This window comes from Dermochelys coriacea, chromosome 6 (genome assembly GCF_009764565.3).
Source record: "Dermochelys coriacea isolate rDerCor1 chromosome 6, rDerCor1.pri.v4, whole genome shotgun sequence".
In the NCBI taxonomy this organism is placed as follows: Eukaryota; Metazoa; Chordata; order Testudines; family Dermochelyidae; genus Dermochelys; species Dermochelys coriacea.
Window position 1 is genome coordinate 77,485,597 of NC_050073.1, and position 14,976 is coordinate 77,500,572.

The 14,976-nt window shown below is 44.2% G+C and overlaps 1 protein-coding gene across 8 annotated transcripts in view; it reads right to left on the reverse strand.

Moving 5' to 3' along the window:
• The window catches only part of PRKD1 (protein kinase D1), a 309,265-nt gene that overhangs the window by 38,767 nt on the left and 255,522 nt on the right, over positions 1-14,976 (reverse strand). For all 8 annotated transcript variants that reach the window (XR_006282058.1, XR_006282057.1, XM_038407570.2 and 5 more), the window contains 2 exons: positions 9,089-9,299; positions 7,189-7,266 (listed from right to left, as the gene is read on the reverse strand). Coding sequence is in view for 6 of the 8 variants with exons in the window: in XM_038407570.2 (XP_038263498.1) it covers positions 7,189-7,266; positions 9,089-9,299 (289 nt within the window). In the remaining 2 variants the exon portion in view is untranslated. The remainder of the gene's footprint in view (positions 1-7,188; positions 7,267-9,088; positions 9,300-14,976) is intronic.

A 14,976-nucleotide genomic window follows, 5' to 3' on the forward strand; every position in this document is an offset into this window, starting at 1 on the left:
ATGCCTGGAGATTTATTGGTGGGCATGCGACGGAGGACTTCCGAGAACTCAGCCAGAGTGAGAGGCAGCTCTAGCCAGTCTTGGTCACCCGCACTGACCATCGGGAGCTCCTCCCAGAGCACTCTGCAAGCGTAGGATCGGTCGGATCTGGGTGGAAAAGGCTTGCGTAGAAGGCTCTCGCCCTCCTGCACATCTCCACTGGATCCATGAGGGGGGTGCCATCTTCTGCCAGTAGGCAGATGACATGTTTTTTAGCCCCCCTCTTTTTCTCCAGAGCATAGAAGAAGCGGGAGCCGCGATCCATCTCCCGAAGGAGACGGATGCGGGATCGAACAAAGGCACCCTGGACCTGATGGACCTCGAGGGTCCGGAGCTCCTCCCGCTTCTCCCGGCACGCTCCGCAGAGGGGTGGATCTTCGGGGCTGGCAGCCAAACACCTCTCCAGCTCTAAGACCTCCCGTTCCAACTGCTCTATCGTCGCATCCCTCCGTCTGCTGGCGCCGCGGGTGTAGTCACGGCAGAAGAGTCGGGCGCGCACCTTCCCTAGGTCCCACCACCGCTGCGTCGAGGGAAAGGCACGCCGCTGCCCTCGCCAGGCCACCCAGAACTCCCGGAAGGACGCCACGAAGCCCGCATCCTCCAGCAAGCTGTTGTTAAAATGCCGATAGGCTGGCCCCGGCCTCTCCGCGCAGAGGGAGGCTGTCACGGTGGCTATATGATGGTCAGAAAATGGGGCCGGCAGTTTTAGCTGCACTTGCCGGCAGAACGAGAGGACGTGACGGAGGGCGGGGTCTTTGCAGCCCAACGGGAGAGGGCTGATGACAGAGATGGGCTTTCCCGGGGTAGAGAGGGCGGGTAACAGAAAGGGAGGGACAGAGGTCAGGACCAGGCAGACGCCCAGGCCCTCTAGCGGCTCTAAGGGGACAAAGACGCCCCCTACTGCCAGGCCCTTCTCCACCGCCTCCTGGGCGGCGGCCTCCGATGTTAAGAAGAAGACAACCTTGCCATACATTTTGGAGGCTGTGGGCCCCACCACCCTCACCAACGCCCACACATAGGTCTCCACGTGGGGCGACGTGGGCACCAGGAGGCAACGGACGCCGTGCTTCCTGGTCATGGTGGGAAAAGGGGCCCCGGACGCTATAGATGGTAGTGGAGGCGGTAGGCAGGAGAGATGATGTAGCGGCAGGTGGGGGGGCTGCCGCCACCTGGGCGTACGCCCTGGGAGCCGGGGAAGGGACACCCGCAGAGCTGGTGGAGGGAACAGTGGGGAGGGACGCCCCAGCCGGCGGTGGGGCTGGGGCATTGGGGGCAGCCCCTGCCATGGAGGGCCTGGTCTTTTTAGCTGGGCCCTTCCCCTTCTTCTTCCCCTGGCCCTTCCTGCTGGCTGAGGGGGCTCCCCCCGAATCTGAGGGGGTGAGAGACGTGGCAGCAGTGGAGGTCACCCCGGTGCTCGTCGCTGCTGGTGCCCCAGCGGGGGGGGGGGTGGCAGATGGTTCGGCAGCGGAGGTAGAAGCTTTGGGGGGTGACGGAGGGGCAGGCGGTGGAGGGGCAGCTTGGGCTGCTGGAGGGGCCCCACCCATCTCATCCCCCACCATCATGAGCAGGGAGGGAAGGGGAGACACCAGAAGGAGGAGGGAAGAGGGGAAGCAGGTAGGAGAGGAGGGCGCCAAAAGGGGTGGGCTGGACGAGGGGCAATCAGGGGTTAGGGGTCAGGCAACGACACAAGGTGGAATTCCGGCTCCTCTTGGTGCACTGGGGAGGGGGGGATACAACAACATTCGGGGTGCAGTGAAAGGGGTTGAAACTAAAATGGGGAGTTGCACAAGCGCATGGGAGGGGGCATGGGCACACGGAGCAAGGGGCTAAGCGGTCCGGAGGTAGAACAGGGAAACCAAGGGGCTAGCTTCAGAGGCTGGGGCGGGGCGAACAAACAAAGGCTGCAGAAGGAAATGGGCGGGGCAGGCAAACAAACTGAAGCTAGTAAGGGGGGCTGGGGCAAAAGGGGAGGCAAAGCTACAACTGGCAAATGGGGCAGGTAGTAAATGGCAAAGCTGTAGGGTGGGCAGTCTGAGGGGGCACGTGCACCCAAGTGCGCTTGCACAAGTCTTTTTAGGCTGGCTGCTGCTTCTGGCCCAAAGGGTGGAAATAGGGCGTGGTAAGCCAAGGAAGCAGCTGAGTCCAGAGGCAGGAGCTGAGGCAGATGGTATATAGCCAGTGGGGGGTGGTGGAGGGGGCAGCGGTGGTGGTGATGTGGTGGGGGTTGGGGGGGACACACAGATGGATCGGGGGGCAGCTCCACGCCACACCCCTTGTGTCCCTACAAACACAGTCAAAACCCCCACCACAAGAGCACAGTTTGAAAGTTACTCAGTCTTAGGGCCCCCACCACAGTGGTCTGTAAAGTCTTTAGGTGCTCCCCACTGGTAGATGGTCCTCTTCTTTTCCTCCTCGGGCTTCAGCAGCTCCAGGCAGCAGACTCCACAGCAGCAGCAGCAGCTCCAGGAACTCCCGGTGGTGGTCCAGGTAGGCAGAAAGGACCCCTCTCAGGTGGTGGTGGTGGTGGTGTCCACAATAGCAGTGGCTGGAGTCCCTCACTCCTCCGCTCTGGGGAGTGGGCTAGCAGCCCCCCCCCTCCCCGGGGCTGCAGTTGGAGCAGTAGCAGCCCCCAGAGTGGGGGGTCCAGCAAAAAGGTAGCAGAGAACGGGGGGGGGTGTCAGGCCCAGCCAGGGGAGCAGCTGGAGTAGCAGGGAGAGCTTAGGGCCTAGCAGCAGGAGTAGCAGCTTCCCATCTCCCTCCAAGCTAGAAGGCTATGCAGGAGTAGTGGGAAAGAGATAGATTAGCTCCAGGCTAAACAAATCCCTGGTACCAGGATAAATGAAATGGCAGCTGCTCCAGGTCAATTAAGACACCTGGGGCCAATTAAGAACTTTCCAGAAGGCTATGTTGATTGGGACACCTGAGGCCAATCAGGGGCTGGCTGAAACTAGTTAAAAGTCTCCCAGTCAGTCAAGTGGGTGTGCATGTCAGGAGCTGTGGGAAGAAGTTGTGTGGTTGGAGAGGCTGAGTAGTACACACTGTATCAGGCATAAGGAAGGAGGCCCTGAGGTAAGGGTGAAGTGGAGCTTGAGGAAGTGAGGGCTGCTGTGGGGGAAGTAGCCCAGGGAATTGTACATGTCATGTTTCTGAAAGGTCAGCTACCATAGCTGATACTATTAGGGTCCCTGGGCTGGAGCCCGGAGTAGAGGGTGGGCCTGCGCTTTCCCCCACCACCACCACCTTTGCCCCCTGTTTAATCACTGAGACTGGGAGACAACAGAGACTGTGCAAGGAAGGATAACTTCTCCTCACCTCCCTCGCTGGCTTATGATGAAAATGGGTCAGTAGACTGTGACCCTGTCTCTAGAGAAAGAAGGGTTACGTGGAGGGTCACAGTGAGCCTCTGAGGCTAGTGAAATCCGCCAGGAAACACGGGATCCACAGAGGCAAGGACAGAGCTTTGTCACTATATATATATAAGGAAAATATCACATCCTTTTCACCACTTTTCCCCCCTTTGCATAGAAGTTGCAAAGAATAGCATGTTAATGCATAATATTGAACAGAAGGTGCCCATGTTTAACATGAAAATAGTAGATTGATCTCAACAGTTCCATTATAAAATAGCATTGCAAAATGGATGCATCTCAGGATAGATGTGGAGTTGCTAGAGGTGAAACAAAGACAGGGATAGGTGAAACCAGGGCCAAATTCACCAGTGATTAGGTTCCCCCTCCTTTCAAGTATTAAGATGAGGCACAGATTGCATCTACTTAGTGGTTGCTAAAACTAGACTCAATATCTAGCTGGAGCCAGTTTGATTCTGTTACGGTATGTGCTCCTTCAGCAGTAATTTAAATTTCATATTGTATTTATATTTGTTTCTCCTAACATGGTGTTGAACTTTCTTCTTCACTTCAAGATATGAGTTGCCTAAGTGAGATCAGAACAAGAAATAACATGTACTATATACAATATACCTATATATCTTTAGTTCGAGCAAATTATTTTGGCCTATTTTAACCCTGATGCTACACAGGCTATGATTCAACCACCCAAAACCTTTAGTGCTGACAGGTAGGAAAGGCAGCATTAGATTTTCTGGGGTATTCCCTTTCAGTTGTTAGCACTGTAGTTGTTCCCACTCAGCTAGCCATGTATAGAAATCTGAGACATGGAAATACCATCTGGAAGACTCTGAGCATTCTCCACGACCCACTCATTCTATCTATGGGGGAGGTTCTTCTCAAATGTCGGGTAATACAAATAAAGTCAGTCTGACAGTAAAGGATGCCCAATGAAGAAAGAGAACATGAAAGCTTTTGCTGTCAATCAACTTAACACAGATGGCAAGGGATTGGAGGGGAAGAGAGAGGAGGAAAGGTCCCTCTGGCAGACGATTAGGTACGTTAACCACTCAACTCAGAGGCAATAGTTTAATACAGTTTGGATTCTAATCATTTATATGTGGCGGTGCAAGGAACATATTATACTCCATCTTTGGCAGATGTAACCATATGGCCATGGATGACACATTAAGGTCTGGGGCTCTATTTTTTCCCCAACACTTAAACATTTTTAATCTTTATGTATAATAAACCCACAAGTGGTTAAAAATCTCTTACATTTAGTGTTCGTTTATTAATTAAATCATACTTTGAATTTCATAGCTCCAGCCTTCAATTGCTGTTCTGGGGGAGAAGCATCACAGAGCAGATGGGCAGAGTGACATTTTTTAATTTTATTTATTTATTTAGATTTAAAATATTAGAAAGACATCTATCCAAGGCTCTAGTTAAACAAATACAATGCAATACTAGGATGAAACTTCCTGTTGTAGTGGGGCCATACGTTTCTGCATCTAGGATGCAGCACACAGAGTCCTAGTGCTGGGTGTGGACAGGTGATGGAGAACGCACTAGGTACTGGGGGGAAAGGAACATTTAGCAGATATAGAGGGACAGGAGCTGCAGATGGCTGAGCCCTGCTTCTGAAGAGCTGTACGTGGGGAAGGGAGAACTGGCTTCCTGTCAGCACCTTCTAAACACTGTCTGCCTCCTTCCCTAGCAGCAGCTTCAGACAAGCTTGTCTCACTCTATCGTTTCCACAGAAATAGCACCATGTGCCTGTCATTAGCTTGGCACCAGACACACATGTAGGAGGGAAGTCAGTGAAAGCAGCATGGTACTTTTCCAAAGGGAAAGGCTGGAGTGACTGGGAAATGGACTGCAGCTGTCAGCAAGGGAAGCAGGTGGTTTCAGGCAGTGATTAAGGAGCAACTAAGGGAGTGCTTTGGTCATTCATCCCAGCTCTTTAAAAACAGCACCTGTTTCACTGTCTGCCTGTGGCTCAACTCCTTCACACCCACACTTCTTCTTAGCGCTGCCCTATGTACCCCCAGCCAGTCAGGTTTCAGAGTAGCAGCCGTGTTAGTCTGTATTCGCAAAAAGAAAAGGAGTACTTGTGGCACCTTAGAGACTAACAAATTTATTAGAGCATAAGCTTTCGTAAGCTACAGCTCACTTCATCGGATGCATTTGGTGGAAAAAACAGAGGGGAGATTGATATACACACACAGAGAACATGAAACAATGGGTTTATCATACACACTGTAAGGAGAGTAATCACTTAAAATAAGCCATCACCAGCAGCGGGGGGGGGGGGGGGGGAAGGAAAACCTTTCATGGTGACAAGCAAGGTAGGCTATATGCGACTCAAGGTCTCTTTTTTTGCACTAGCAAAATAGAAGTTGGGTTGGAAAAGCTGCATAGATTAATTTTTTAAAACCAACTGGAAGTTCTCTATAGAGAAGAATCAATAACATCAATAAAATGTACATATGAACAATTTACAGCATATTTTTGGCCCTTGGATTTAAAAATTATGCTGTGTTCTTCCTTACTTGGGCATCATCTCCAGTTACCCTGACCGAACAGAGGTATACTACAGAAGTGGTTATGATGAACTGAGGTATACATCTTGTCCAAGATTTTTAAAAATGACCAGAAATTTTGGATGCCCACTTAATAGGGGTCTGACTATAGAAATTGTTGAGCATTGATTTCCTGAAAAATCAAGCCCCTAATAAATTGTCTCAAGTTGGGCACTCAAAATCACTAGCCATTTTTGAAAACATTCACCTTCATTTTCACCCTCTCCAACTGGCACTGAACACTGAAAATTCTCATTTTTATTGTCAGTTCTCCTTAGTTTAACACTTTATTCAACATTTATTTAAAAATAAAAAAATAAAAAATCTTTATTTTACTCTCAATATCTGTTTAATGAAGCACAGAATTAAAAAAAGGTTTAACAGAGGAAATTCTTTAATAAAAACCTTGTGTGTACTTTATTTAAGTTATGAAGAGTTCAAGCTGACAACTTAAAATACTGCAACATGCATTAGGAAATGTAACACTTGACCACATTTTTTCTTCCCTTATCTCATGGAAAGTGACATTTTCAAAGTAATCAGCAACTAATCTAAAACCACCCTCTTTTCCTCCAGTGCCGTCTGTCAAGCCTACCCCTACATTCCTGCGCTTGACACAAAACTGACACCACATGCAGGGGAAAGTGGGCAGATTTTCAAGCTTTCATTTCTGGCAGGCAGTTGATGTAATGAGCATCATGCTAACAGGAAGGGGTAGATTTTTTTCTTGGAGGGCCTTCCCAGTTCTTTCAGATATACATTTCTGCTCAGGAAGATTATCCTACAGTAAACACATGTTCCTTCCCAGACTAAAATACAATTTTGTTTTTGTCTCTGATAGGCAAGTGCCCTCTTTTATTGCCTAGGGGTTTGGAAGTTTTTTGGCAGCCACTGACACCCCACAAAATGTATGCTACTGACAGCCCACACTCAGTGAAACATGTTATGGTCATAGCCTGATGTCTGTTCTGCCAATATGGTACAACTGTGCCTATCTACAGGTGCTAAATATCTTGGAGAACCCCTTTTGATGAAGATGAAATATGAACCACCAGTGGGTTTCCTCCCACTTCATCTTCAATACATAAACAGAAATATTATAAAGCAAAAGCTATGCTAAGGCAATGGGAAAAAAACTCCTCCTGAAAATTGCTTTACAAAACTCCTCCTTCCTTTAATTGTTAGTTTAAACATAAACAGTCATTAAGACAACATACCTCCATTAATGGCTACTTCACCAAGGCAGTTATTTGGCACTTTGGGTGAACAGCGCTTGTGACAATTGAACCTACAATCTGATTATTAAAAAAAAAAAAAAGATTTTGTTGATTTCCTTTTTCACTGATACAATTACAGTTCTACACATAAAAGTTATCGTCTCTGTCATTTGATTAATGTGAAGTTAATCTGAGGTGGCCAGAGAATGCTATGCTGGCCACATTCCAGCTGCCAATGCAACTCACAGGATACACACTCAGTTTTTCTGGGGCGTTTGGGCAGAGTGTTAGTTATGACAATCTAGGTGGGGGCATGTTCAGAATGGAGGTGAAGTCCTAGCCTTATCCACGTGAAGACCCCAGGGCTTGGTTTAAAGACCTTTATTTGTCCTTCCAGGGAGTGAACTGCAGATCAGGCTGCAGTCTGATTAGTTGGTGCTACAGAATGGGGCACTATCTCCAATTCTGAATACTGATACTGAGAATAAGAGAAATCTATCTAGGGTTTTAGATAACAATATGACTATTCTTTACAATGGTACATCATTTTCGTATGGTATTTCTAGGACATATTTAAGTGTTTGGTTGTTTCAGTAATTTTTCTCTTTGTTGTGATACTTTTAAACTTGGCTCAATTTGTCTTCTCTATTTTTTGCACATTTGTATATACAGTAGAACCTCAGAGTTATGAACTGACCGGTCAACCAACCATACACCTCATTTTGAACCAGAAATACACAATCAGGCAGCAGAGAGAAAAAAAAAGTAAATAAAGTACAGTACTATGTTAAATGTTTTTGCACTGTTTAAGTCAATTTACAACCACATCTTTAGTTAAACTGGTATAACTTTGACTTTAGACCAGGCCCTAGTCTAAGGCTTTGTCTGTGCTGGCACTTTCATCATTAAAGCTTTTGTCGCTCAGGGGTATGAAAAAAACCCCAGCTCCGAACAATAAAAGTTTTAATGACAAAAAGTGCCGGTGTGGACAGCGCTTCGTCGATGGGAGCTGTGCTCCTGGCAATGAAGCTACAGCCCCTCATTCGGGGTGGTTTCATTTTGTCGCTGGGAGAGCTCTCTCTCGGCAACAAAGAACAGCAACACTGCTTACCTTACAACAGCATGGCTGCAGCAGCATAACTGTGCCATTGTAAAGTGCACAGTGTAGACATAGCCTTATACAGTTGCTTTCTAAGTATGCTACTCAACATTACAAGAGGGACTTAACTGTGTATAATTTAAGCACAAAAAGGTTGTCTTCACTAAGATAAAAGTGAAATGTTTGTTTTTCTAGCAGAGACAAGACCACTATATTAGTATGTGCCAGCTCATCGAGTTGAACTACTAGCCTAGGCTTCAATTTAACCAGCTAACCCGTACTAACACGCTACTTTCCTTGTCTGTGTTAGAGTTTTAAAACACATTAGTCAGAATATGTTAGCTAATATCTTATAAAATCCACATCCTTTTATCATAATCAAGACAAATCCTTAGGCCCTTAACTTTAAGCATGAGTCTTTGCAAGACTGAGGCCTTAAAGACACTTCAGATAGCTATTGCTGTCACTAATCAATAAGGGATTATGATCATCACAACCAAAATATAAGCATGACTGTAACACTACATGGTATATATTTTGAACCGTTATTATTGATGTTTCACATATTCAATTCTTATGAATCTGAATGGGTTCTTCCACTTGATTCTTGTAAATTGTTAACACACAAAAATGTTAAAATAATTCAATGAATCAAGTAAAGGATAGAGATATTGATGTTTTATACAAATTATAAATTACTGTACAGATTTTCAGATTACAGCCTGAAAAGAATAGTATTATTAAAATTTCTATGGTCTTCACTTGTAATGTCGCAATTAGCACATTGTTGATCACACTTACCTTTACACTGCAAGCCCTGTCTAAAAAGCCCTTTGAGAAGCTTCTTACAGTACTGGCAAACTGTTGGGCGTGTGTAGGAGTGGATGACGAAAGTGTGAGGCACTTTAACCTTGGAAAGTAAAATCTTGTCTAGTTGAATAGGTCGTCCAATGTAGGACTGTGAATTTGACCTCTTCTCTCGCCCAATGAATGATTCAGATGGTGTCTTTTGCTGTAAATACAGAGAGAAGAAACGTTTTATACATATCTAGGTTAGTAATTGATTTTTAAAGAATGTAAGGTTCAAGCCCACTTGCTCCAAAATTAAGAAGTCTTTAATCTTAAAATGTAATTATATATAGCTGAGGAAAAATCAAATATTACCCTAAAATTCATACCTAAAGAAATCCATGACTTTGGGAAAGCATCTGGATTTAAAGTAAATTATGCCAAATTTTAAATGCCAGCTATAATTTTGCCAGACTCTGAGAAGTTGTTCCTACAGAAAACATTTAGGTACAAATAGGCAATGAATTGTATACGATACCTGGGAATTCAGATCTCAAACACCCTAGAAGAGCTCAATGATTTCAGTGTCAAATCACTACAGCAAATGAAAAAAGATCTGGAGTGCTAAGGGAAGTATGCAATTTTGTGGCTGGTAAGAACAGCCACAGTCAAAATGAACATTTTGCCAAGGATTTCTCTCTTGTTTCAAAATCTTCCTGTAATCATCCCAGATAAAATTCCAGCAGGAATATAGAGGATGATGTTAGAATGTATATAGAATAAGAAAAGACCAAGAGTGAGTGCAGCTATTTGCAGAGGCACATTAACCAGGATTCGCTAGCTGTTCCAAATATTCTGTGATACTACGAAGCCAGCCAGCTCAAAGCAGTGAGAGAGAGAGAGAGAGAGAGTGTGTGTGTGTGTGTAACTGCAGCAGTGTAAACTTCATTATGCTACCGTCGATTAATAAAGAAAATCACATCCTCCAGAAATATATACACATCCTTTAGAAAAGGCCACTCTGTGGGTTTGGGATAGAACTAGAAATAAAATAAGTTATTTTCTTTCACCAATGACACCCATTGCAAACAATCCAGATCTTAACTCATATCACAACTCAGGAAGTTTTTAGGACCAGGAAAGGCATGGAACACATATTGCTGTCCAGCTATTCAGCAAAGAAACTTTAAAAATTTATTTAGAGAACAAAAACTTTAACTAGTCCACTCTCCAGTACTTTCAAGTTAGGCATTATGGGTCTCAAATTTCTAGAAAAGCTGTTTTCTACAGAAAACTAAACTCTAATAGAAGCAATGGTGTCTGACCAATTAGGAAAATATCAAAATAACACCTAATTTTTTTCAGTCTTTGTCAACAACTTTCCTAGCAATCTGGGGAAAAGACATGATTAGACCAATTACCCCAGAGAATGAGGGTTTGATTTGGAAAAAAGGACCAGCAACCTCAGTGTGTAGCACAATTTCTTTAAGATACTATTTCAATGGTATCTCCCACCAGTCATGTTTTTATATATATAAGAAAATATATGCATATATGGTGGACATGCTCAGTCATTAAAGAGTACTGAGGTGTAATCTGTAACCAAACATCACAAATTATTGGCTATTTATTACTTGGGCTGTCAATTAATCACAGTTAAATCAAGCAACTAACTCAAAAAAATTAATTGCGATTAATCACAGTTTTAATCACACTGTTTAACAGTAGAATCCCAATTGAAATTTATTGAATATTTTTCGATGTTTTTCTACATTTTCAAATATATTGACTTCAATTACAACACAGAATACAAAGTGTACAGTGCTCACTTTATATTATTTTTATTACAAATATTTGCACTGTAAAAATAAAAAATACTATTTCTTTTGTTTATCAATTCACTTCACACAAGTACCGTAAGCGCACTCTCTATTGTGAAAGTGCAACTTACAAATGTAGATTTTTTTGTTACATAACTGCACTCAAAAACAAAATTTCAAACTTCAGAGCCTACAAGTCCACTCAGTCTTACTTCTTGCTCAGCCAACTGCTAAAACAAACAAGTTTGTTTACTATTACTGGAGATTATGTTGCCTGATTCTTATTTACAATGTCACCTGAAAGTGAGAACAGGTGTTCATTGGCATGACACTTTTGTAGCCAGCCTTGCAAGTTATTTACGTGCCAGATATGCTAAACATTCATATGTCCCTTCATGCTTCGGCCACCATTCCAGAGGACATGCTTCCATGCTGATGACGCTCGTTAAAAAAATAATGCATTAATTACATTTTTGACTGAACTCCTTGGGGGAGAATTGTATGCCTCCTGCTCTGTTTTACTTGCATTCTGCCATATATTTCATGTTATAACAATCTTGGATGATGACCCAGCACATGTTGTTCATTTTAATAACACTTTCACTGTAGATTTGACAAAACACAAAGAAGGTACCAATGTGAGATTTCTAAGAATATATACAGCACTTGACCCAAGGTTTAAGAATCTGAAGTACCTTCCAAAATCTGAGAGAGATTAGATATGGAGCATGCATTCAGATGTCTTAAAAGAGCAACACTCCGATGTGGAAACTACAGAACCCGAACCACCAAAAACAAACAAACAAACAAACAAACAAACAAACAAACAAACAAACAAACAAACAAACACTCCACAATCTTCTGCTAGTGGCACTGGACTCAAATAATGAAAATGAACATGCATTGGTCTGTACTGTTTTGAATCATTATCGAGCAGAACCCATCATCAGGATAGATGCATGTCCTCTGGAATGGTGGTTGAAACATGAAGGGACATATGAATCTTTAGCACATCTGCCACATAAATATCTTGCAACACTGGCTACGACAGTGCCATGCGAATGCCTGTTCTCACTTTCGGTGACACTGTAAACAAGAAGTAGGCAGCCTTATCTCCTGCAAATGTAAACAAACTTGTTTGTCTGAGTGATTGGCTGAACAAGAAGTAGGACTGAGTGGACTTGTAGGCTCTAAAGTTTTACATTGTTTTATTTTTGAATGCATTTTTTTTAAGTAATTCTACATTTGTAAGTTCAACTTTCATGATAAAGAGATTGTAATGGGGGACTTGAAATATACTATTTCTTTTGTTTTTGTTTTTACAGTGCAAGTATTTGTAATAAAAATAAATATAAAATGAGCACTACACATTTTCTATTCTGTGTTGTAATTGAAATCAATATTTTTGAAAATGTAGAAAACATCTAAAATATTATAAATTTCAATTGGGATTCTATTGTTAAAATAAAAATGTGGCTTTAAAATAAAATAAATAAAATTGGTTAGTAAAATGTATAGTAAGCATGCTGCCCTACCCATATCTGAGTCCACTTTCCATAAAAATGGTATCTAACACTATCTTTCCCAAAGCTTGGAGCGTATATTTCATGATAAGAGCTGGTTAAAAAATTGGTCAAAGCCCAATTTTTCAATTACAAATGGTTTTTTGGCCAAAATGAAACCAGTTTATGGAAAATGTACATTAAATGTTTCCTCAAAAACATTTTGGCTCTTTAGCAAGAAATCATAATCCAAAAAAAATTCAGTAACATTTTCAATGTTCAGTAATTTTTTTTGAAACCTAAAACTGCTTTGAAAACCTGTTTTAGTGAAAAACTGCAAAGAAAAAAAAATGCAGAAAATGAAAAAGAAAAAAAGATTTTAAATCTATTTTATTTTTTTAGAATTTTTCCATCAAAAACTAATTGCCATTTTTCAATTAGCTCTATTTATCAACCTTCATATTATCAAACCACCCACTCTCAAATGATTCATGAGGGGCTAGAATGGCAGCCCATAGAAAAATCTGAGCAAAAAGATGTAGCCTATATTCTCTCTAAATGTATGTAAACATTTATATGGTAGGATCACATATCACAGCAAAAGGTCTGACATGGAGAATTGCCCCGACCACTGGTTACATTAACTTCTACCTATGATACGACAGACAGCTGAAGCATATCTACAGTTACCAGTTACAGCAGAGCAGTAGAAGTTGGGTCTAACTAATTAGGGCTAGGGTCATTTAAGGCTTAGCAGATAGTAACAAGCATTTTGAAATGAATGGCAGGTAATAGAATTCAGACCACAGGTGCCATGCCCTAGCAAGCTGCCCTACCTAAAAGACAGGTAGTTGTACATTGTACTAACTGAAGCCTAAAAACGGCCTTCAAAATTACTTTCAGATTTAAGTTGTTGTAATTGTTTATACTCAAAATAACAATAATAATATAGGCTACTATAGCAATGTCTGTACCTGAGAGGACTATATGCAATCTCCTGGCTAGCAAAAGATAAAAGTACTCTTTTCTGCATCTTGCTATCTGAGAATCCAGGTGCACAGAAGAGTCTGCAACATCTTGAGCTAGAAAGCTCCAATAGGAGGGGGGCAGCTGAGCAGTTGTCCGTTTTGCCAATGTTTTCCCTACTGTGTGTCTTCAATACAGATCCCCCGCCAAAAAGCATCACATCCCTCCAAAAGCTAGCTAGCTTCCTGTAGGAAGGCGGTGTGGTTCCCCGGTGCCCTGGAGGGAGACGAGCTCCACTGGACATCAGAGTGGGCAGAGCCAGAGCACTCCAAGCCCGCCCCCAAGAGGGTCAGAGGCTGGACAGGAAGTATAAGAGCCCAACCTCAGAGTTCACTCAGGAGGCAGCTGCTGGAGAGGCCAGATGCCTCTGGCCCAACTCCTGCTGGGGAGACTACAACAACCAGCGGCGGACCTAGAGACTGGCCCCATCGGCCAGTACTCAACACAGATCAGCGTGTGGGAGAGTCGCGGAGCCTACCCTGCGCCAGCTACCCAGAAGAGTCGCCAAGCCTACTCTACGCAAGCTACCCCGAGGATCCAATGGTGATTGACCCCCCCTGAGGATCCCACCTTGACTCGGGTACCTCCAGCGGGGGAGTTGGGAAGTAGCCCGGGGGCAGCTGACCCAAGTCTGAGTGCAGCACAGCCGGAACCCATGTCAGTGTGTTGCGGCCAGGATCCCCATTGACACAGTAGCGGGCCTTTGGCTGCTAGGGCCCCAGGCTGGGATGCAGTGGAGTGGGAGGGCCTGCATTCCCCCCTCGTCCCCCTCCCAACACGTGGATGGCAGTCTCCCCCTCTCCCAGGCCCCCGGAGCCTGAAGCCTGGGTGAGCTATTTTCCTGTGTTTGCTCAGCCCCTGCCTGAGGGCCTGAGCTGTGACTCTTTGCTGCCTCGCCCTGACCCAGGGTCTGGGCTTATTAACTGCTAATTGTTCCCTGTGTTTGCTCAGCCCCCTGCTGGACGGCTTGAGCCATGACTCCTGTGGCCAACCAATTCCCCAAAGGGCTGTGCAAGGACTAAAGGAGGTGGTGTGGTTCCCTGCCATTCTGGAGAGGAATGAAGCCCGAGGAACCCTATCTACACTTCCATGCTGTGAGCAGCATTCATTTCTCTTTGCACTGTTGAGAAATTTGCTTGTTTCCCAGTTTAGAGCTGCTGATCGCTAGATCCATCCCTCTAGCAGGCCATGATCCCCAATTCATCTGGAACCTCAACTGTACCTTGTTTGTGCAAGACACTCTTCTCAGCTCAGGGAAATGTATACAATATATGCACTGTTCCCCTTCTTTCCTAATTTATGACTCAGCTACACATGACCACCATACACTTACTCCAATTCATGGAGTATAACAGAGAGAGACATTTGATCCTTCCAGTACAGACAGAAATCATCAAGTTCTATCCTATGGGACTGCAAAGTTTTACAAAAAGAAAAGGAGTACTTGTGGCACCTTAGAGACTAACAACTAACTAACTTCTTTTTGCGAATACAGACTAACACGGCTGCTACTCTGAAACCAAAGTTTTACAGTGCAGTTACAGTACACGCT